General features: G+C 48.8%; 1 protein-coding gene across 2 annotated transcripts in view; it reads left to right on the top strand.

Annotated features, from left to right (window-relative positions):
- Positions 1-213: 213 nt before the first annotated feature.
- Positions 214-21,629, top strand: part of FBLN5 (fibulin 5) — a 74,006-nt gene continuing 52,590 nt past the window's right edge. The window contains exons 1-4 of one of the 2 annotated variants that reach the window (XM_044230996.1): positions 214-625; positions 5,154-5,208; positions 7,113-7,164; positions 8,774-9,028. In XM_044230996.1, the coding sequence (XP_044086931.1) occupies positions 609-625; positions 5,154-5,208; positions 7,113-7,164; positions 8,774-9,028 (379 nt within the window). In that variant the 5' untranslated portion in view covers positions 214-608. Of the gene's footprint in view, positions 626-999; positions 1,180-5,153; positions 5,209-7,112; positions 7,165-8,773; positions 9,029-21,629 lie in introns of those variants that run through there. The other variant, XM_044230995.1, reaches the window with a different exon arrangement.

Here is a 21,629-nt window from a genome sequence, read left to right as displayed (position 1 = left end):
CCACCCCCGCCTCGGCCCGGCAGCCTCGCGGGCCCAGGCCCCGCCGTCCTCACTGGGTGGGAAGTAAAGGGTCAACCGGCCCTCCCAGCCCCCCCGCCCCCCGCCCTCCTGCACTTGCCCGCCAATCGCCTCCGGTAGAGATGCGGGGAGCGCGAGTGCGGCTGCTCCGGCGGGGCGGCGGGCCGGGGCTCTCCTCCCAGCCCAGCACTGGGTCCTGGCAGACGCCCCAAGATTGTTGTGAGGAGTCTAGCCAGTTGGTGAGCGCTGTAATCTGAACCAGCTGTGTCCAGACTGAGGCCCCATTTGCATTGTTTAACATACTTAGAAAATGAAGTGTTCATTTTTAAAATTCCTCCTCCAATTGGTTTAATGCTGAATTACTGAAAAGGGCTAAGCAAAACCAGGTGCTTTCTCTGTGGGCTCTCCAGTGGCTCGGAGGACCCAGGCTCTCCCCTTGTCCTCCCCACGACTGGCTCGTCCCCCTGGAATAAAATACGGGCGAGCCCCAAGGGCCCAGAGGGAGCCGAAGTTCAGGGCCGGCTCCGAGGTCCCGCGCTGCCAGCTCTTTTTCTTTTCCCCTTCGCTGCTCCTGCTCGCACATCTTGGACATGCCAGGATTCAAAAGGTAGGTTCCCCCCGCTCAGGACTTTTTTTCCTCCAGGGTCTGGAAACCTTACTAAAAACCTGATGGGTGGAAAATGGCTATGGCTGGAATTCAGGCTGTGTCAGGATATTGGAAAAGGCATTAGCTAGTGATGCAATGATATTGTTAATTACAAAAAGCTGCGCCTCTGTAATTTCCATCTTGAAGCCTTCTTTTGGGAGTGGGTATTTTATAATACGACTTCAGAAGTCAGCATCAGAGAGAAGTCTGCAAAAACCTCAGAGCTTGGTGCTCACTCTTACTTTACTGAAAGGGCAGCAAATTCGTGTGGCATTTTAGGATATATATATATATATATATATATATATATATATATATATATAAATAAAGCTGGGAAACCAATTACTAGTTCACTAGCTATTATTTTGCTGGACTGGCTGACTGTTGGACAAGTGGACGGACTAGCCGAACATCCTGAAATTGGATTTGCTCTATGTCTGTGTGGGATTCACAAAGGGCATGCGACCCAGAAGTTTCAAGCCAATGAAAAGTGGGGACTGCAGACAGAAATACATGTAAGCAAATGTTTTGCTGTTCTTTAAGGAAATTGCAGTTTCAGTCAAGGAATCCTTAAACCTTGAAGAACTTTATCTAGATTATATCGGCACGGTCTTTCGTGAACTCTTGAAAATGTTGCTGCTTTAGACAGACGAACTGTGGGTTTGTTGGGGGGGTGCGGGCTGATGCTGTACCGGGGACCAGCACTTCTCTGACAGGTAGCCCTGAGACTCAGTTGGCCCCTCTGGGTTTGCTTACGCTTTGGGCTGGTGCACAAAATGGGTGGACCCACCTGTTTTTGGAAAGTTCTGGGGACCAGTTATGAGATCCAAGTCACCCCTAGAATTTCTATAGTTCCTATATCTTTAGAACTTTCTGGAGTTCTTCATGACAAGGTGTAATTGTTCGTGAGTCCGTGGGAATAGCAGGGTGTGGGTTCCTTCTTTTTCTGAAAAACCTCTCAGTCGGCTGGCCTGAAATTCACTGGGCCCCCAGGACTCAGCTGTGGCTCCTCCAGGAGGCCAGGCTTGAGGCTGGACCTTTCCGAGGAGACCTGTCCCTCCGGCCAAAGGGAACTGGGAGTCGGAGAGTCAGGGGAGAAATGGGGTTAGCATGCCTTTTCCACTAGCTCCTGGAGCCCACTGCAGTCAGGCTGTTCTGTCTCCAACATAAACGAGACAGGGTTTTATAACCAAGCGAAAGGAAACTTCATGTGAAGAAACAGGAAAACATTGAAATTCATAATATACAGCTTGGAAAATAAATTTGTTATTGTTCTTTCATTCCTTCCAGATATAAATCTGGCCGTTGCAAATATCAAAAAACCCTGGGATTTGGCTCTGCACTTTATAAGGTCAGAGCTGTCTCCGGCGTTCTAGAACCTGGCTCACACAGGCACTTAGACGCAGTGAAAATGTGTGGACCCTCGGAGTCTTTATTCTTTGGATTGGGCACCGGATGAAGGAAGTGGGCCTGTGTCTGCTAGTACAAAGTCAAGGTTCTGTTCTCCCTGGATGTCAGCTCAAGTCCAGGGCCCTCCAGCTACCTGGGGTTGCTAATTCAGATGAGCCTTGTGTTCCTGGACTGAGTCAGCTTTGTCATCTACTGAACATTCTTTTTATGAAGGGAGGGATTATAAAGTGGAGGTATATGTTGATATAGCAGTTCTTCAAGTTCACCTCCTCCGGGAAGCCTTCTCTGATCTTCCTGTCCCTGCCTCCAGCCTGGCTCTCATGGTGCTCACTGGGTACTTCTCTCAATGCCCTTACCAGTGTGTATTGATGTCATCAATTCCCATGGCTCTCCAGCCTGCTCCCCAGGGCGGTGATGGAGTCAAGGTTTTGTTGCTCCTCTGTCTAGGGTCTGTGCTTGTAAATAGTAGTTGCTCAGATAAATCACTATTGAGCTGAACAATAATAACACTAAATAGCTCTTCATTTACATAGTTTTTTTTATACCATCATAGTTTTTTTTTTTTTTTTAAATTTGACAGAGAGAAATCACAAGTAGATGGAGAGGCAGGCAGAGAGAGAGAGGGGGAAGCAGGCTCCCTGCTGAGCAGAGAGCCTGATGTGGGGCTCGATCCCAGGACCCTGAGATCATGACCTGAGCCGAAGGCAGCGGCTTAACCCACTGAGCCACCCAGGCGCCCCCATCATAGTTTTTTTAAAAAAAATTATTTATTTGAGAGAGAGAGAGAGAAGGAGGAGGGGCAGAGGGAGAGAGAGAATCTCAAGCAGACTCCCCACTGAGCATAGAGCCCAATTCTGGGCTTGATCCAACAACCCTGGGATCATGACCTGAGCTGAAACCCACAGTTGGATGCTTAACCAACTGTGCCACCCAGGTCCCCCTAAACCACTATAATCATTTAAAAGATTTTTTTTTTTTTTACTAAATCCTTTTTTAAAAGATTTTATTTATTTCTTTGAGAAAGAATGAGAGAAAAAGCATGAGCAGGTGGGGGGGTGGGGAGGGGCAGAAGGAGAGGGAGAAGCAGACTCCCCACTGAGCAGGGAACCGGATGTGGGACTCGATCCCAGGACCTGAAGATCATGACCTGAGCCGAAGGCAGACGCTCAACCGACTGAGCCACCCAGGCTCCCCTGAACCATCGTAGTCATTTTTTTTTAAAAAGATTTTATTTATTTATTTGAAAGAGAGAAATCACAAGTAGGCAGAGAGGCAGGCAGAGAGAGAGAGGGAAGCAGGCTCCCTGCTGAGCAGAGAGCCCGATGCGGGACTCGATCCCAGGACCCTGGGATCATGACCTGAGCCGAAGGCAGCGGCTTAACCCACTGAGCCACCCAGGCGCCCCACCATCATAGTCATTTTTAAGTGTACAGTTCAGTAGCATTAAGTTCAGTTCATGGTCTTGTGCAGTCAGTCTCTAGAGCTCTTCTCATCTCGCAAAACTGAAACTCTGTCCTCGTGAAACACTAACTCCCCATTCCTTCTTCCCCTCTGCCCCTGGCACCCACCATCCTCCTCTCTGTCTCGAGGATTTAATTTAATTTAATTTAATTTAAATTTCATTATTTATTTATTTATTTATTTGACAGAGAGATCACCAGCAGGCAGAGAGGCAGGCAGGGGGGGGCGGGGGGGGAGGGGCGGAGGAAGCAGGCTCCTCGCTGAGCAGAGAGCCCGATGCGAGGCTCGATCCCAGGACCCTGAGATCATGACCTGAGCTGAAGGCAGAGGCTTAACCCACGGAGCCACCCAGGCACCCCAAGTCTCTAGGACTTTAACTGTTCTGCGTCCCTCATGTAGACGGACACATACGGTATTTGTCCCTTTGTGACTGGCTTAATTCACTTAGCATCACGTCAACGAGGTTCATCCATGTGGTAGCTTAGGCCAGAATTTCCTTCCTTGCCAAGGCTGAATAATACTCTGATCCATATTTGGTTTATCCATTCATCTGCTGAGGGACCCTTGGGTTGCTTTCAGCTTTGGGCTATTGTGAGTAAAACTGCTGCTGTAAACGTGGGTATACAAATATCTCTTTACATCCCTATTTTCCCCTCTTCTGGGGGTTTCCCCAGGAGTGTCATTGTTGGATTGTACGGTAAATCAATTTTTAATGTTCTGCGGCGCTGGCACACGGCTGCCCCATTGCATCTCCCCACCAGCCCTGCACGAGGGCTCTGATTCCTCCACATCCTGGCTAACACTTGTTTTCTTGCTTTTTTGATTAAAGCTATCCCGAGAGATGTGAAGTGGTATCTGTACTGTATTTGTCTTTATTTATTCACTTTTAAAATTTTATACTGTATTTTTAAAGCCTCGTGGCAGCTGTGATTTTATTAGCTAGAAGCTTGTGGGTGATGAAGGGTAGAAGACACAGGCTCAGGAGAGGCTTGGTGGCTTTGGAATGGAGAGCCGGCTTGACCTGCAATTTCTAGACTCCTCCTCCTAAGCTTTCCCTCTGTGTCCATTCTTCCCCAGGGTGCCCAGGTCCCCCAACCCCTCTTTGCCACTGGGGCCTATGTGATGTGTGCTCTGAGGTTAGGAGACTTTCCTGAGACATCTCTCTTCCATAGAACTCAAACGCTGCATGTTGGTACTTTCCTTGCATCTTTTGAGGGTGCTATGGTCTCGTTTACTTTTCCTGTTTCAGAATAAGGACACTGAAAAGTTTGCAAGAAGTAAACACAAAGCAGCTGGTCCATGCATGGGTCATGCCACAGCAGTGGGTTTTAGATTTTGTCTTTGAAGTAGCAAAACCTTTTATTAAAAAAAAAAATGTCATCTAACACATGATCTCAACACATAAAACTAATGAGAGGCATGGTTTTATGTTGGATGGCTGGGGGTATCTGGAGTCTGCTTTGACTTCTGGAGCAGGAGCACCCCAGCCCCCCAAATATATACACAAGTTGGAGTCCCCATTGTAAATGCACAGGCAGCCTGCGGTCCCTGTTGGTCCCCAGATCTGGATTCTGGAAGTAACTTGGGCATTTATCTCTCAACCTGTTTCTCTCTGCAGGATACTTACTGTTACCATTCTGGCTCTCTGTCTTCCGAGTCCTGGGAATGCACAGGTAGGATTTTAATGTTGTGTCTGATCTAGAAGCATGTTAAAAATCAGGGTGAGATTTAAAAAAAAAAAAGAAAAAAAATCAGGGTGAGAGGGTCCAGCCACGCATTTTAGAACCCCAGAATTTACAGTTCACCAAAGCTGAGCTCCGCCCCTAGATGAAGGTGGGCTTAGAGAGGTGGACCCTCGCCCCAGAGTGGGGGCTGGGACTCCAGGGTTCTGATTCCCTATCCAAGACTTTGAATCGGGCAGCTGCTGTCATTTGTGTCCTCCCAGGCTTGATTTATGGTAAATGTTAAAAAGTCAGAGGCGCTCTAGGGCTTCTGGGCAGTAGTGCCCTGCCTGCTTGTGGCCCATGTGGGTCTGCGTGTCTCTGCAGACACGCAGACCTGGTGGGAGGAGGCGGGTCCGCCCTGGACTGACCCCCTGGGCAGGGGTATGGACAGGGGGTGGGGAAGTCGGGCTCCAGCAGGGGTCTGGGAGAGGCCCGCAGTGCCCAGACTTTACGAAGCCAGTTTGTGTCAGCCTTTGAGAATGTGGGCACGTCCCTCCTGCAAACTCAGAGTGGCCTCTCTGTTTCTGGCTCACAAATGAGAGAGGCCTCACCTCGGGGCAGGGCTGAGGGACCACAGGCGGATGGGGGGAGACTTTTTCTCTTCCTATTAAGAATTTCAAAATAGATTCAGGCTCTTAGGGATGAAAAGGAGCCTAGGAGGAGTAACAGAGACTTGGAGCTTGGGGGACCCTTGGAGTCCTCTGACCCAGCCTCACGGTGACAGATGGTGACATCCAGGCACAGAGAGGACAGGGGTCCTGGTCCTGTGGTTACTGCATTTTAGGCACTCCGCATCCATGAACAAATCCATCCAGTCCTTGCAGCCACCCAGAAGTAAGCGCTGTCGCCCCCATTTTACAGGTGAGGGTGTGGAGGCCGAGGAAGCTGTGAGCAGTGGCTACAGTTGAGGCATTGAAGCGAGGCTGGTGGGCTTGAACCCTCGCTGGTGTGTAGCTGGTGAGCCAGGCCTGAACTCCAGTCTCCTGGTTTTCCCGAGCTTTATGGCACAGCCTCCTGGCTCATTTGCTCCCTTTCTTTTGCCCCAAGGCCCTAAGACTCCTGACTCCACTCCCACAAATGCAGGCTGAATCCATCATCTCTCAAAACCAGCCCACAGTGCAGGAATCCAAACCTTGGAAGGCACAGGGAAGGCCAAGGATGGGGTTCCCATAGTTAGAAACATTCCTTCTCTGCCTGTTCCTATAAAATGCGGACTTTGGGCCCCCATGACATTTTTCTAAGGCCTAAAGTTGTAAACTCAAATTGCACATGAAGACCACAACCCTAGGGGACCACTGAGACCTGTCTATTTCTAGAAGCATCTTTATGTAATTGCCTTAGCGAGACTGCAAAAGGGGTATTTTCCCTATTCTACTTTTCTTACAAAACGGGCTGCATTGCTGTGTAGTTTCAGGTGAGAGGGTTAGGTTAGGGAATGTCACGGGGGTCCTGAGGAGGGGAGGTCAAATAGCACCCAGGGCAAGAGAGTGATTGCTCTTAAAAGCAGTCCCATCTGCTCCTATAAAGAAATGAACTCGGGATGTGCCTCGTTATCATGTGGGCCAGATGTGATTACTCCTGCGTCTCATAACTGGGGCAGGAAACAGCCCTCAAATCTGCTGGTAGTGGGGGTTTTAAAGTGTAATGCTAAGTGTTAAATGATTATAAGAAAATACTAAAAAGAAGGGGGGCAAATAGGCCTTATAATTCAGGTTTGGTGTTATGGATGCTTTTTTTTTTCTTTACTGCATTTTTCAAACTTTCTGTGATGTCCTTGTAATACTTTTATAGTTTAAAAAAAAAAATGGTAAGGACGATGACCTTACCTCTTTCTCCTCTCTCCTTCCTGGCAGCAACAGTGCACTAACGGCTTCGATCTGGATCGCGCGTCAGGACAGTGCTTAGGTACGAGGGACACGAGGATCCTGCACTGGGTGGGGGCATTCGATGACAGACCGATGGTGGGCCTGTGTCTTTCCCTGCTGCTGCTTGATATTATCAAACCTGTATTGGCCTGGATTATGGAAGAAAACAGTGCCTGTCAATAATACCCATTTAACAATCACCTGCTTTGTGGCCCACCCCAGGAGGGGGCAAAAATGAGCATGGATTGACCTGTGTCCCCAAGGGGCTCTCCATCTGTATTGGTTTCTGATGGCTGCTGTAACAGACTGCCACAGACTTAGTGGTTTAAACAACAAAAATCTACCTCCCAGCTCAGCTCAGAAGTTATCCATAGATTTATCTGGATTATTTATAGGTCTGACGTTTTAGAGGGATTTCCCAGCCCAACTTCAAGGGGTCAGCAAAGCTTTTGTTTCTTTCTAGATGCTCTAGCAGAGAATCCATGTCCAGGCTCATAGGTATTGTTGGCAGAATTCACTTTCTTTCTTTTTTAGAAAAATTGGGATATGACTGACACATCATGTCATGTGAGTTTCAGGGGTACGACTTGTTGATCTGATAACACATATATATTGCAGGATGATCCCCACCGGAACCTTTGCTAACACCGCCATCACATCACATAGTCACATTTCTTTCCTTATGGCAAGAACTTTTAAGAGCGTCTCTCTTAACAATGTTGGAGAACCCAATACAATATGGCGAACTGTCTTTGCTGGGAGGGCTGTGAACTCCCCGGCACTTATTCAACTTATAAATGCAAGTTTGTGCCCTTCACCAGCCTCTCCCAGTCCTCAGCCACCATGTCACTCATGATTTTTATGAGTTTGGCTTTTTTGATTCTACATATAAGGGAGATCATATGTGACTTTCCTGTGACTTATCTCGTGTAGCATGACATCCATCCATGGACTGCTACAGAACGGGGCATCAACCTCAGCATACTTCCCTTTCCCGAGGTGGGAGTTGGTGCACGTGTCTTGGTTGAGCTGTCTGGGGTGGGCGTGTCTCCCCCACGGGCCTGGACACAGACCTGTTTGCTGGCACAGGGCGAGCTGACTTGCCAGTAGGCTTCCACTTTCTTTGCAAGGAACTAGCTCTCAGCCAAACCTTATCTTCCTTGATGCAAGGGATTCCCTCCCCCGCCCAGCTGTGTTTTGGAGTAGAAGAGGAAGTCATCATGAGGTCCAACTCAGGGTTTCCTGGGGGTCGTATGGGTACATGGGAGCACTGGGATGTTTTTAGATGGCCCGCTCACAGATAAATGCTCCATTTTAGTATTGATACATTCATTTTTACTGTTACCTTCTACTTACGTTGATTGGTAGTGTCTACTTGGGTTTCACATGTGGGTGAGATGATATGGATTTTGTGGCTGGGGTGTAGATTGTGATGTGGTCTCTGATGGCTGATGTCTGGGTGATGCTGGTCAGTGTGATTCAGTTACACCAACCTTTGAGGGTCCCCCGCAGTGACGTGCCGGGGCGGCCCTCCGTGTTTGGGAGCAGATGCTGGTAAAGAGTGGCTTTGGGATCCTTGGCTGAACTATGTGCCATGCGCTGCCTGGCCGGGGAGCCCCTGACTCTCATCCTTTCCTTGGCATTTCCAGATATTGACGAATGCCGGACCATCCCCGAGGCCTGCCGAGGAGACATGATGTGTGTTAACCAAAACGGCGGGTACCTGTGCATCCCCCGAACAAACCCAGTGTACCGGGGGCCCTACTCCAACCCCTACTCGAACCCCTACTCGGGTCCGTACCCAGCAGCAGCCCCGCCGCTCTCAGCTCCAAACTACCCCACGATTTCGAGGCCTCTCATCTGCCGCTTTGGATACCAGATGGATGAAAGCAACCAGTGTGTGGGTGAGTAGCGCAGGGTCTCGGGCTCCTGTGCTCTGGGAAGGTCCTAATCCAGCAACAGTAAAGTCCTAGCCAGTGAAGCAATGACTTACTGTCTACAGAGTTCCTTCCTGCTGAGTGTCCTGTGTCTCCAGGAACCCCCCTCCCCACCCAGGAGTAGCTTAGATCGTTGTCACATTCTGGTTCTCATCCAGAAAGCTGATTTGTTTTTTCTTTATTTTCATCTGTCTATCATCTATCTACCTAAAGACTAAGCTTGTATTCTCTCTGTTTGATCATCAATGCATCTGCTTTAACTTAGTGAATCCCAGAGAGAAGATCTAGAAAGGACCAGCACTTTCTCTTCAACACTTCTCACCCTTGAAAGGAATGTATACTCTTGAAATAAAAGAAGTCTTGAAGGCCATGGCCAACTGTTCTGGAAAGAGAGTGGGTTCCTTGGGTGGGTGCAAATGTTCTTTTGGCTATAATGAGCCTCGCTGATGGGAACTCAACAGCGAGAATAGACCTCTAGGAGGAAGGCGACATCACATGGCATGAGTCCCCAAGGGGGTTGGCAAGTGGTTTGACCAGTGCCCTGGTGAGCTTTGGTGTCTGTTGACCAGTGTGGCCTTGGCGGAGGGCTACTGGGGGTCCTTCCTTGGTTGCTCTGATGGTTGGACCAAGAGCTCTGTGACTGTTTCCAGCTTCAGCAGATGGTCTAGAGTGGTGATGGCTCCAGACTTTTTTGATCATGCACCTCGCATCCAAGATCTTTTTGAGCTTGGAGCCCCATGAGATGCGTATTTATAAATTACATACATTTCCTGCTATACTAATATGGTTTGAGGAGTGTAACGCCTACACTTAAGACTAGAACATTTTAGAAGATGTGATAAAAATAAATGTGAGTGAAGTTCTGATATGTCCCTTCCCCAAAGTCCTGGAGACCACTGGTGTGCCTAGTGAGATTTTTGTTGGTCCATTTTTAGGGCTCTGAAGTATTGAGCCGTTAGAGAGGCTGGGTTGGCTATCTCGTAATAGCTTCTGGATGGTCATGCAAATGAGTGTGCATTTCCATCTGGATACATGGAAATAGTATGCAAACCAGTGTCCTTCAGAGCCGCAAGGGGAAACTGGGTGCACCTGGGCCCAAACTTCTCCATTCTTACTGGTTGCGAAGGACATGGGGTGTATGTGTGTGAGAGAGGGGTGGGAGGGGGAAAGATAAATAGAGGCAGAGAGGAGGAGGGGTGGGGAAGGAGGGAAGAGTGAGTTAATGGTCACTCCAAATAGAGATGAGTGGGCAGAGGCAAAGAGTGTGGGGTCCAGCCAAGCCACAGACACAGTTTGGTGGAGAAGGAGGTAGTGCCCTTCCCTATAATGAGCTGCCGGAGCACTGTACCTGGAAGGGACTTGACCAACTGAACTTCCGCTTCCTCGTCCTCTAGGAAAGGGAGCACGGACTCCAGCAGGTTAGTCGTGACAGAGGTAGGATGGTGGGCTACGGGACTGACTACCAGTGTCTACCTTCCTAACTCGGCCACGTGACCTCTCTTGTCAGGTAGTAAAGAAATGATCCTGGAAAGAAATGCAGAGAAGGAGAGGTTGGGGGATGTCTGGGTGGCTCAGTTGGTTCAGGGTCTGCCTTTGGCTCAGGTCCTGATCTCAGGGTCCTGGGATGGAGCCTGGTGTTGGGCTCCCTGCTCAGGGGGGAGCCTGCTTTTCCCTCTGCCTCTGCCGCTCCTCCCCACTTACGCTCTCAGTCTCTCTCTCTCTCTCTCTCTCAAATAAATAAATAAATAAATAATCTTTAAAAAAAAAAAAAAGGAGAGCTTGGAGTAGAACTCCTCTTCCAGGATGTCCTGTAGGGCTGGATGCATCGAGTGCAGGATTGAAAGTGAGGAAGGGGGTGTGATAATCCATTGAGGTGTTCCAGGATTTTGTGAGGGGGCCTCAAGGTGCTCTGCCTGATGTCTGGGGCCATCCCACAGACCCTTTTGGGGAACAACTGGGAACTGCTGCACCGCTCCCCAAAGCAGTCCCCTCCCTCCCACAGACTTCTTTCCAGGAACTCAGGGCCCTTAAGAAGGACGGGGCTGGGAAACCTATTCATCTCCTTGTCCCCGTGACGTCATGCAGTTTCACGGTTCCTAACCTGTCACGCGGGAGACGTGGAGACTTCATAATGGCCCTTTTTGTAAGAAGAATAGAGTCAAGGAACCCTAGCGAGGACTGGCACCGGGCCCACCCATTTCCAAAAAGTTCAGCATTATGCATTCATAAATCCCGAGTTCTTTCTAACTTCCCTTCCCTGCACCCCACTGTTTCCTGACGTACACAGGTCCTTCTGGGCATTGTAAGAGGTGGCGTCACAGGGGAGGGACAAGAGAGGGGACGAGGAAGGGAGTCTGCTTCCACCCACTGTTCCCTCCAGGATGCAGGAGGTGGGCTTGAGAACAGGCAAAAGGGAAGCCAGGCGCAGAGATGGCCGAAGTGGGGGCGGGGAGGGTGGGCTAGGGGGGTGGGGGGCGCACTCCAGGAGAGGGCATTGTTGATAAAGGAGGAGGTGGTGCGTGGGGGGCTCTCACCACCTGGAGGAGGAGGATGTAGGTCTGAGCTTGTGGAGGAAGTGTGGAACCAGCGCTGCGTAATCGTAATCGGGAAGAACTGGGAAATATTTCTGAAATTTGGGTGTCCTAGGAGGGAGGACAGCCTCTTCAAAGGAGTCTTCTCCTCGCCGTCAGGATGAAGCTGATAAGCCAGAGTGGTGAGAGCAGCGGTCAGGAGAGCAAAGGCTTCCCCAGGGCCGGGTGCGGGAGTAGTTACATGCGAATTAAGAGCCCCAGCCATTTGGAGAGGTTAGGAAATGGGGATGAACCAGGGTTTGAACCCATTCAGCGCCGGATGAGGCTCAGATTGGTTAAGGTTTGTTCAAAGCCTCTGAGAGAGTCTGTGTTGGAGCCCTGATTAAACACAAGGACCTTCTCTTGCTTTTTTTTTTTCTTTTGTAATTAAAATTTTTCTCCTGTAAAGAACCTGGACAAAAGCAGAGAATGTAATGAACACTACCTACTTATCACTGTGTTGCTGTAATTAACAGCTCAGACCGAGCCTTGCTTGTCCTTTACCCTCCCCCAGTGGACTAATTAAAGCAAATCTCGGGCATGATATAACTTTATCCTTAAATACTTAAGAATGTATCTCTCACAGATAGAGATACATTCTCTATCTAGAGATAGAGATTCTTAAAAAAAAAAAAAAAATAGCCCCAACACTGTTTGTTATCAAACCTACAAAAATCAACAATAATTCCTATTTATCATTAAATGTCCAGGTGGTGTTCAAATTTCCCTGATCATGTCATAAGTGTCTTCCTTTCCCCCCTGTTGGTTTGTTAGAATCGGATCCAAATGAGGTCTACAAATTGCATTTTGTTGACAGGTCTTTTAATTTTCTCTTAATATTTTTTGTTTCTCTTGCCACAAGGCAAGAGAACTACGAGGCGGAGTTCTTTGTCCTGTACAATTCCTTACATTTGGGATTTTACTGATCACGATTTTGGGTGATTTTTAGCATATTCCTTCATGTCTTCTGTTTTTCTCTACACTGGTAATAGATCTAGAGATCTGATCCAATTCAAATTAAATATTTTGGGCAGATTGCTTCATAGGTAATACTATTGTTCTTTTGTCCTCTTTCTGCCCTGCTTTCTCCTCATGAACTCTGAGACAATCTGCTTAAAGAAGCAAATGTACCTTTTCACTGTGACTTCCTTTTTCTGAGTTTTGGACCCAGTCTCAAAGAAGCAGTTTCCTCCCTTGTGTCCGGATTAGAATGTGGCCTGTCTCTGCAGGCCAGGCAGGGCCAGGCTCTGTGCACATGTTCCTGGTGCCCCAGAGTTTCCTTCTTGACTTCTCTGTTTTGGGTTCTGCCTTGGAGGCGAATAGATGCTGTTCCTTCTGGAACAAAATTCAGCCTCAGGTTTGAGTCCCCCTCCACCGTAGATGTAAATCGGGGTCACCTGGGACACTTACAGAGTGAACGGTGACCCGAGAGTTAAAGCTCATGAACCAAGCAAGTTTTGTGTCATCTAGAAAATTGGCCTCTTGGCTTGTGGGTGCTCAGCCCTACGGCCACCTTCATAAGGATGGTGACCCATGGCTGGTTAGGATGTGTCCTCCAGATCCTGGACCCCTGGGAGATCGGTGGCCAGCTTCTCTGGCGATGGAGAGCCAGATGGACATGGTTAGTCGTCAAGGAAGTAAGGGCGGCTCCAGGGAAGTCTTACCTACCTAGATGCACCGAAGATACAGAGAAAAGATAAAATCAAAGGCATACCAAGGAGTCTGAGCTGGCCAAAAGACCTTGCAGAAACAGGATGCTGTGGGGTTAATGGTGTGGCTGCTGAAGGTTCAGGACGAGGGGAGCTGAGCTGAGGGCTGGAGCTACCATGGTTTGAACCCCCACTCAGGAACCTTCCTATCATAGTATGCTGCCTCTGAGAACATCACCTTCGGCCAAGGTCCCTGCATGTGGATGTCCCTTATTTATGTGTGCTTGTCCCCTTTGGGGCTCAACTTGTCACCTCTCTGGGTAGACAGTCTTAGTTCTGGCTTTGCCAGTCAACTTGGCTTAGCAGCAAACTTAGGGACTGTACTGGTGACAGATACTTATGGAATGTTCTGCAGTTGACCAAGCAGTCTTTTACTAGAGCCCAGGGACTGAAGGGGATCTTCTGGTCATTTGTGAAATTATTTTCCTTCCTGGCCCAGGGATTTGTATTGATCAAAGCGTTTGAGTAGCGAGGTGGGCATTCATAGGGATCCTTCTAGAAGACGGATGTTCTAGCCCCAGGCTTTGTGTTGAGTTAGTCTTCCTGAAAGCCAGCCAGTTTTTATTCAACTGACAATAAATGTGACCAATGATAACAGAGCACCTGTTGGGGCCAGACTCTGCTCTGGGCACTGAGGGGGCAGGGTGTCTGGGCCTGGCTGTGGGCTCTCTCCAGAAGTTACCATCAGGAAGGGAGATTGGACACAAAAGAAGCTGCTAAAATACTAGGTGACCTGTGATAGATCCCTGAGATGGTGAAGAGAAGGCAGAGATGGGAAGGCTGTGCATTCTGGAATGGAGAGGGCTGGAACTTGGACATCAGACTGGCCTTGATTCCCATCCTGGTTTGGCCACTTCCTGGCTGTGAGCCTTGGATCTCAGTTTCCTCTTCTGTAAACTGGGCATGACAAGGTCTGGCTCACAGAAAATGTGAGGAAATACCTTGTCCAGTGTCTGTCTGTAGAGTCACAAGGAAACCGTTCATCAAGAAAGACTCAAAGGTCTGGTGATGACAACCTGTATGTAGAAAGATTCATAGAATCTGAAAATGCACTGCAAGCCTCATTCTTTAGAACCTTTAAAATGACCAAAAACTGAGCTTGGTACACACCCATCCCACAGACTTTGCAGGATATGGCCCAGTTCCTTCCCTCATGAAATTTCAGTCAGGTTCTGCTTCAAGACTCCAGCAAAGCCTGGGTTTGTTTAAACTGTGGAACAGTGAGAAGACTTTCCAACCTGACATTTGTTCCCAGCAGATAAGGCAAGGACAGGAGCACTGGAAACTTCACTGAGCCCTCCACGTGGCGGCTCCTGTGGGCTTTTCTCCCAATTTTTTTATAAAGGCTTGGGCAATAACTTGAAACCACATCCTCAGGGATGAGACTGGAAAGAAAATGCAGGAAACGCAGGTCACTGGGTTCCTTCGGCTGCTGAGGGCATGGGGACCAGGCAGGCCTGGCAAGAAATGGGACCAGGCTTGAGTCAGGGGCTCCGCAGTTGGGTTTGCTTGTCGACCGGGCCTTGGCAGACTTGTCCATGTGCACCCTGTCTTGCTTCAAGTCTTTCCTGGTCACTGGTGGGGATAGGGAGTGAGCAGAACAGGGGTTTACAATAAATAAATAAAAACTTTAGAAAAATAAATGTTGAAACTTAATTTTTAAAATGAGTTCTCATATTGTTTGAATCTGTTAGAAGGATATATTATTTTTGTTTAAAAACAAAACCACCGACCCCCACCACCTCCGCCAATTTTTTTAAATCTTAAAGTGAGGCAGATGGCGTGGGAAAGGGACCAGAGAGGACACTGAGAAGAAGGGGACAGATTTGCTATTTATTAGCTGTGGGTCATAAGAAAGTCATTGGGCCTTTCTGTAAAAAGGAGGGACAGGAGGATAGTAAGGATCTTAATGTGGGGTGTGCGGCTAGAATTCAGGGATCCGTTGTCATGTTTTTTCTCATTAACGTCTAGTGAAATTTGTCATTGTTGTCCATTATGGAGACAGTAGGCTGTAATGCCTTAGTGGTCCCTGTGACAGTATTAACATGAGAAGCACAGCTAGTCATACACCACGTTATAGCTGTAACAGTGACTCTGAAGTGTCTTGAAGTATTTGGCGTATCTTGAAATGCCGTTTTCACTAATTGCTACTTCAGAATTGTACAAGATAGTAGGCTGCTGTCCCGTCTTGTTATGTAATGCCCTGATAAGGAAGCAGATATGTTTCTACAATGCACAATTTTTTTAAACTATTTTGTTAACTGCCTTTCAATATATTTGGTCTCCCTGTGAGTTTAATTCCATGCAATTCAAAGCATTCTTCTGAGAAGGGGTCCATGGGCTTCATCCGCCTGTAGAACAGGTTTGTGGCACACACACCAAAGGCTTAAATTCCCTGGAGGAGATAATCTCTTGGTCTCTTCCAACTCAAGAATGTTCCACTTTTCTAAATCCTCCCAGTCCTTAGGAAGACAGTCTGGATTTTCCCTTCATGTGTTCTCATCCAGATTGCTCTGTGACGTGGTTTTTCTCAACTTCTGGGTTTCAACCAGCACACGTGCTCAGTGACATCTGCCAGGACTGAGTCTGTCCTCCATGTGTGAGGAAGTCCCTCTCTACCCACAGCTGCCACTCCCTTCCAGAACCGGTCCTGGTCTGTAGGGGTGAGGAGGTGCAGCGAGCTGACTGCCCCCCACACCCAGTGGGCACCCACGAGGAGACCTGCCCAGCCCTCAGTGCCTTTGGAGAGTAGGCATGTCCCCAGTGCCTAGTATACCAATTTTCTCAATGACCTACAAATTTTTCTTGGCTCTCACCTTATGTTCCTTGGTCTGGTCCTGTTTCTTTCAATTATGTTCCATTCAGGAATTAGCCAGTTGTGTGTGACAAGCAAGTGGTGTTGCAAGAGGATGGAGGAAGTGTGAACTTTTAGCAGCGGGGCAATTCAGCCCTTGATAGTCATGGCTAAGGTGGGTGTATGACCGGCTCTCTGAAGAGTGTCTGCAGGAAGGTAGGAGGACACCGTTACCTGTCAGGGCCAGGGCTGATCAGACTGTGTAGCCATGTGTGCTTTAAATGAGTGGGAGGAGTGTCCTTTGGTGCTTCCATAAAGGTGTGATGCTTCCAAGTGCGTTGAGATGGAAGAAGGTGATGGTATCTTCTCTTTTGTCATCAAGCTTAGTGATAGATTTCTTTGCAAATGTCCTTTTGATGAAAGTAGACCAAGTACACCACTGGCCGAATTGAGAATGGACCCAGTCGCACAGGTTCTGTATCTATGTTGGCAGTTTCCACAGATATTCTCCCAGGCTCTTATCTGCTTGTATGCCTGGTGTTGGAAGGGCATCTGTCACTCCTGCCCATGCCCCAGCATGATGCAAGAGACAGAGTGATTTGGGAGCTCTTTGTGCTCTCAGAAATGGATTAAATGAGATAAAGAAGTAAAAATAGCATAGGCTGGGGCGCCTGGGTGGCTCAGTGGGTTAAGCCGCTGCCTTCGGCTCAGGTCATGATCTCAGGGTCCTGGGATCAAGTCCCACATTGGGCTCTCTGCTCAGCAGGGAGCCTGCTTCCCTCTCTCTCTCTGCCTGCCTCTCTGCCTACTTGTGATCTCTGTCTGTCAAATAAATAAACAAAAATCTTAAAAAATAAAAAAATAAAAATAAATAAAAATAGCATAGGAGTGCAAAGTATTACTTTTATAGAGTTTGTGCCTGAGTACGAGAAAATGATTAAAGCAGTACATTAGTAATCACATTAATGTCGTTGACAACAGCCTCATGTAGATATCGTCTGAAAGGCTCAAGTTGTGACATCTGCTGTTTGGGAAAGAAAGGAGATCTTTATTTTCTTGAAGGACCTGGAGGGAGAAGTCATCAGGCCAAAGAGCAGAGGGAGTTAGTAAGATGGGGGCAGGGAAGAGCAGGGGCTTTAGATTCAGACATTTGGGGTTCAGTTCCCATCCTTGCACAGTTGCCGGGCTCAGGGTATTAAAACCTTTGAGGGTCCCATCTACAAGATGGGATAATAACACGTTTCTTATGGGGTTGTTTAGAAGTTTAGCAAAGGAATGCGGAGTGTCCCCTAGTCAGGCGTGCAGTCCCGGAACAGTAGTCACTGTTGTCACTCCCTTACCGTCTGCTCTCCCCACAGGAACAGGGCTCTGTTGGCTTCACATCTTACCAGTCCTTACTGGGTCACAACGGGGTACACAGACACAGGGCTGCTTATCCTCCCAAGTTTGGGGAGGGAGAGTGGAAGGGGAGGGAGACAGAGAGGGACTGCCTTTCAGATTGTGACTGCTGATACTGTCTCCCCCTCTCCACTCTGACCCCACTCTGCCAGACAGGCTGCCTTTGATCCTTTCTCTGGGGCCTTTCTCAGCTCTGGGAGCGCCGAGGAGGAGTGACATGATTATGTGTGTTCTCCTCTCTCTTTGGCTGCCAGCTTCTCTGCACACACAGACACGGAGACAGAAAGGCCAACTTCAAACCGCACTGGCTGGCAGGCTGGGACTGGGGCTAGGCTGGTGGGCTCATCAGACCATCTTCCACAGCAGGCCAGCTGCCTTCCTTCTTGGTGACAGAAAGCTCACAGCTTCCGGGCAGCCCCCAGTTGTGCGGCAGAGGGCAGACAGGTGTCCACGTGCACTCCTGAGGATGGGGGTATCAGGGCTTGGAGCTGTGGGTGTGGTGTCTGGTGAGGGCTGGGAGGTTTCTTGGTTGCAGGCGTGGTCCCAGCACGCATTGTTTATCCACAGCATCTGGCAGAGTGGGCTCTTAGCAAATGACTGTCGAATGAATGAATGAATGAATGAGTGGAGGGAAAGGGAATGTGAGCACTGTTAAACCCAAGCAGTGAGAGAGGAACCCTCACTCATTTCCTAACTCAACCTCTCATCACTCACTCCAGCACACCCCCTTGAGCCCAAGGCTCCTGTTTGTCTTGGAAGCAGAGGAGCATGTTTGGGGAAGGGTCTTGAGGCCATCTCCTGAGGGGCTGGCAGAGAGAGGACATTCACAGGATTCCTTCTCTCCAGAGGGCCTCAGACATCAGACTGGATGTCAAGGACTGACCTCCCATTCCCCTCTGGCTCGTCGGAGCTGGGCCAGAGGGGAGATGGGGACAGCCAGTGCCGGGCCCTGCCCCAGGCAGCCAGCATCCATGGACTCCAGGTCAGGGCTGGGGAAGCAGTGAGCCTCGGGGGACTCGTCAGTGCTGTCTGACTTTCCCTCAAACTAAGACATTTGCAGAACGCCAGCCAGAGTTGATTTATGAGTTTTCACATATTTCACAGGTCTCAACACATCCCCCAGGAATCAATGAGGTCAGACAGAACAGACTTTGCATCCGGAATCAGTATGAAATTGGCATCTTCAACTGTTCCCATGGGAAGGAGGGGATAATAATTTAAGGGGAGATTATATTAAGCAATGCAAAGACACAAAAAAATCTGACTCGGCTTCATTCCCACCGGGGAGAAAGACAAGTCATCTGTTTTCTGCATTTGAGCTGGGTGAGGGGTGGCCGTCTCCGCCGGGGCCCCTGTGACCACAACGCAGCAGGACAGGACAGGGCCACTGGGGCGAGTGATGAACTCAGAGCAAACAGCAGTGACCACAGCATCCCGCCCCGCGTCCTCTGGCTCATGCCCCGTAACTACAATACATAGACTTTGGGGATTATTTTTTAGCAGCTCTCTATCCAGCAGGAACTCATATTTGTAGCACCTGATAAATATTTGTTGAACAAGCCAAAAAGCTGATGTGGTAAATTGTATGTATAGGATTGAAATGAACTGGGGAAATCGGGTGTCCGTATAGATTAGTTTTATCATTAATAGACTATCATGAGTGGAGTGCCCGCAAAGAATAGGAATTCTGCTCAGGGAATGGGTGCGATGCCTTTTAAGAGAATCTTTGGAGGACCGAGTAGGGTTTTCATGTGGGAGACGGGAAAGGACTTTCTGGTTTGAGGAAACAGCTCAGGTACAGGCATAGAGGCAGGAATACCAATGAGGGCTGGCCTTGGTCATGAGTGCAGGGGTCACCTGCCCATTCTTGATACCCAGTGTGTGGCTGCAGCATGGCTGTGGGTGGGAGGTGGGGCCGGCATGGAAGGAGAGATAAGACCAAGAAAATTGGCAAGAACTAGACGGTGGGGGCTTTGAATGCCAAGCCAAGGGCTTGGGCTTTGTTCATTGAACACAGGTTTTTGAGTGGAGGAGCGTAGCTTCTGGAAGCAGGTAGATTCTGGAGAGAGTATCTTTCCCCTTGAGGCAATGATTTTGCATTTGGCCTAAGCACTGGGGGCAGGGAGGGACTCAGTGCATCTCTTAATGCTATCACTTCCTTTTCTCAGAGTCCTGGTTGGAGCCTTCCTGTGAGCGGGAAGAGTGAGCCCTTCTCTGAGTCCCTCCAGAAAAGGGGCCTCCAGGGATGGCGATGAAATCAGCTCTGACCGTGATGATAGCCTGTGGCCCTGTTCCGTGGGAAATCTGGCAGCGTCTTTGTAACACCTGGGGGCAGTTTGCAAACAGATGGAATAAAACCCAAGTTCCTCATGAAGCCAGGCGTCCTCTTAGACTGACCAGTGGGGTGGAGAGGGAAGAGTTTCACAATCAGGCCGTTCTGGGAAATCCCCCCCACCTCAGCCCTCCAACACAGACCCTTGTTCCAGAACCATCTCCCTCTTACTTAGCTCCGGAGGGCAGGTGTTGGCCAGGCACCCGGTTGGCACCTTGCTGCGGGAGGCTGGATCCTGAGGTTATACCCTTAATCAACTCCCTTAAATGTGGTAATTCCCACTTGAACACTGCCTCCCCCTTTCCCAAATGCTTTCCCATCCACTCACTCACTGATTTCTCCAACAGTCCAGTAGGCAGGCTCAAGGGCTGTTTTCCCTGTTTCACAGAATACTTGGAAAGGCTCTGTGACTGTCCCCAGTATCCCTCCCTCTGTCCGTGGGAGAGGCCGACCAGAGCACAGTCTTGCTGACTTTCAGACCCTGCTCCTCCCTAAGACGCCCTGGATGCTCCTGGTTTTGTTCATTTGTTTTAAATTTAAATTCCAGTTACTTAACATTCAGTGTAAAATTCGCTCCAGGTCTACAGATAGGAACTCAGCACACGGGGCTCCTTGCAGCCAAGTGCATGCCTTAGTCCCCATTCCCTATCTCCCGTGTCCCCCCAGACCCCTCCACTCTGGGGACCACCAGTTTGTTCTCCAGAGTTAAGAGGCTATTTCTTGGTTTGCCTCCTCCTCTCTTCCTCCCGTCCCTTTTATCTCCCCCCTTTGTTTTGTTTCTTAAATTCTACATAGGAGTGGATCATACGGTATTTGCCTTTGACTGGCTTATTTTGTTTAGCATTGTACTCTCTAGATCTATCCATGCTGTTGCAAATTGCAAGGTTTCATTCCTTTTTATGGCTGAGTTATATTCCATGGTGTGTATAGACCACACCGGTTTTATTCATTCATCAGTTGATGGACACTTGGGCTGTTTCCATAACTTGGCTATTGTAGATCACGCTGCTGTGACCATCCAGGTACATGCATCCCTTTGAATCTGTATTTTTGTATTCTTGGAGTAAATACCTAGTAGCATGATTACTGGATCATGGGATAATTCTATTTTCAACTTTTTGAGGAACCTTGAAAACAGAAAAAATTCTGTTTTCCAGAATGGCTGCACCAGTTTGCATTCCCACCAACAGTGCAAGAGGGTTCCCCTTTCTCCACATCCTCACCAACATCTGTTGTTTCCTGTGTTGTTGATTTTAGCCATTCTGACTGGTGTGAGGCGATATCTCATTACAATTTTGATTTGGATTTTCCAGACGATGAGTTATGTTGAGCACCTCTGCATATGTCTGTTGGCGATCTGGACATCCTCTTTGGACAGGTTGCTCTTGGTTATTTACAGGCCTTGCTGGCCTCCTTTTTCTTCCTCAAACATATCAGGCTCTTCCCTACCTCAGGGCCTTTGCACTTGCCGTTTCCTGTGTTGGAACACTCTTCTGGCTCTTCACATTGCTGGTCATTCTCCTCTTTACAGGTTTCAGCTTAGTTTATAGGTCACCTTCTTAAAGAGCCTTTCTTTGCTGTGTCCAAAGCAACCCTGTGCTTACTCTTCATCACAGCCCTCGTCATTGTTATCTGTCCCAGACCTGACTGTGCGCAAAAATATCTGGACGACTTCAGATTGCTGGGTCTCAACCCTACTGATTTAGTAGGTTTGAGTGAGGGCCTGGGCTTTCAAGTGATGCTGATCCTCCTGGTCTGGGGACCA

Source organism: Neovison vison, chromosome 13 (genome assembly GCF_020171115.1).
Source record: "Neovison vison isolate M4711 chromosome 13, ASM_NN_V1, whole genome shotgun sequence".
Taxonomy (NCBI): domain Eukaryota; kingdom Metazoa; phylum Chordata; class Mammalia; order Carnivora; family Mustelidae; genus Neogale; species Neogale vison.
Note: the sequence above shows the minus strand (reverse complement) of the source record. Positions and strands in the feature narration are given on the sequence as shown.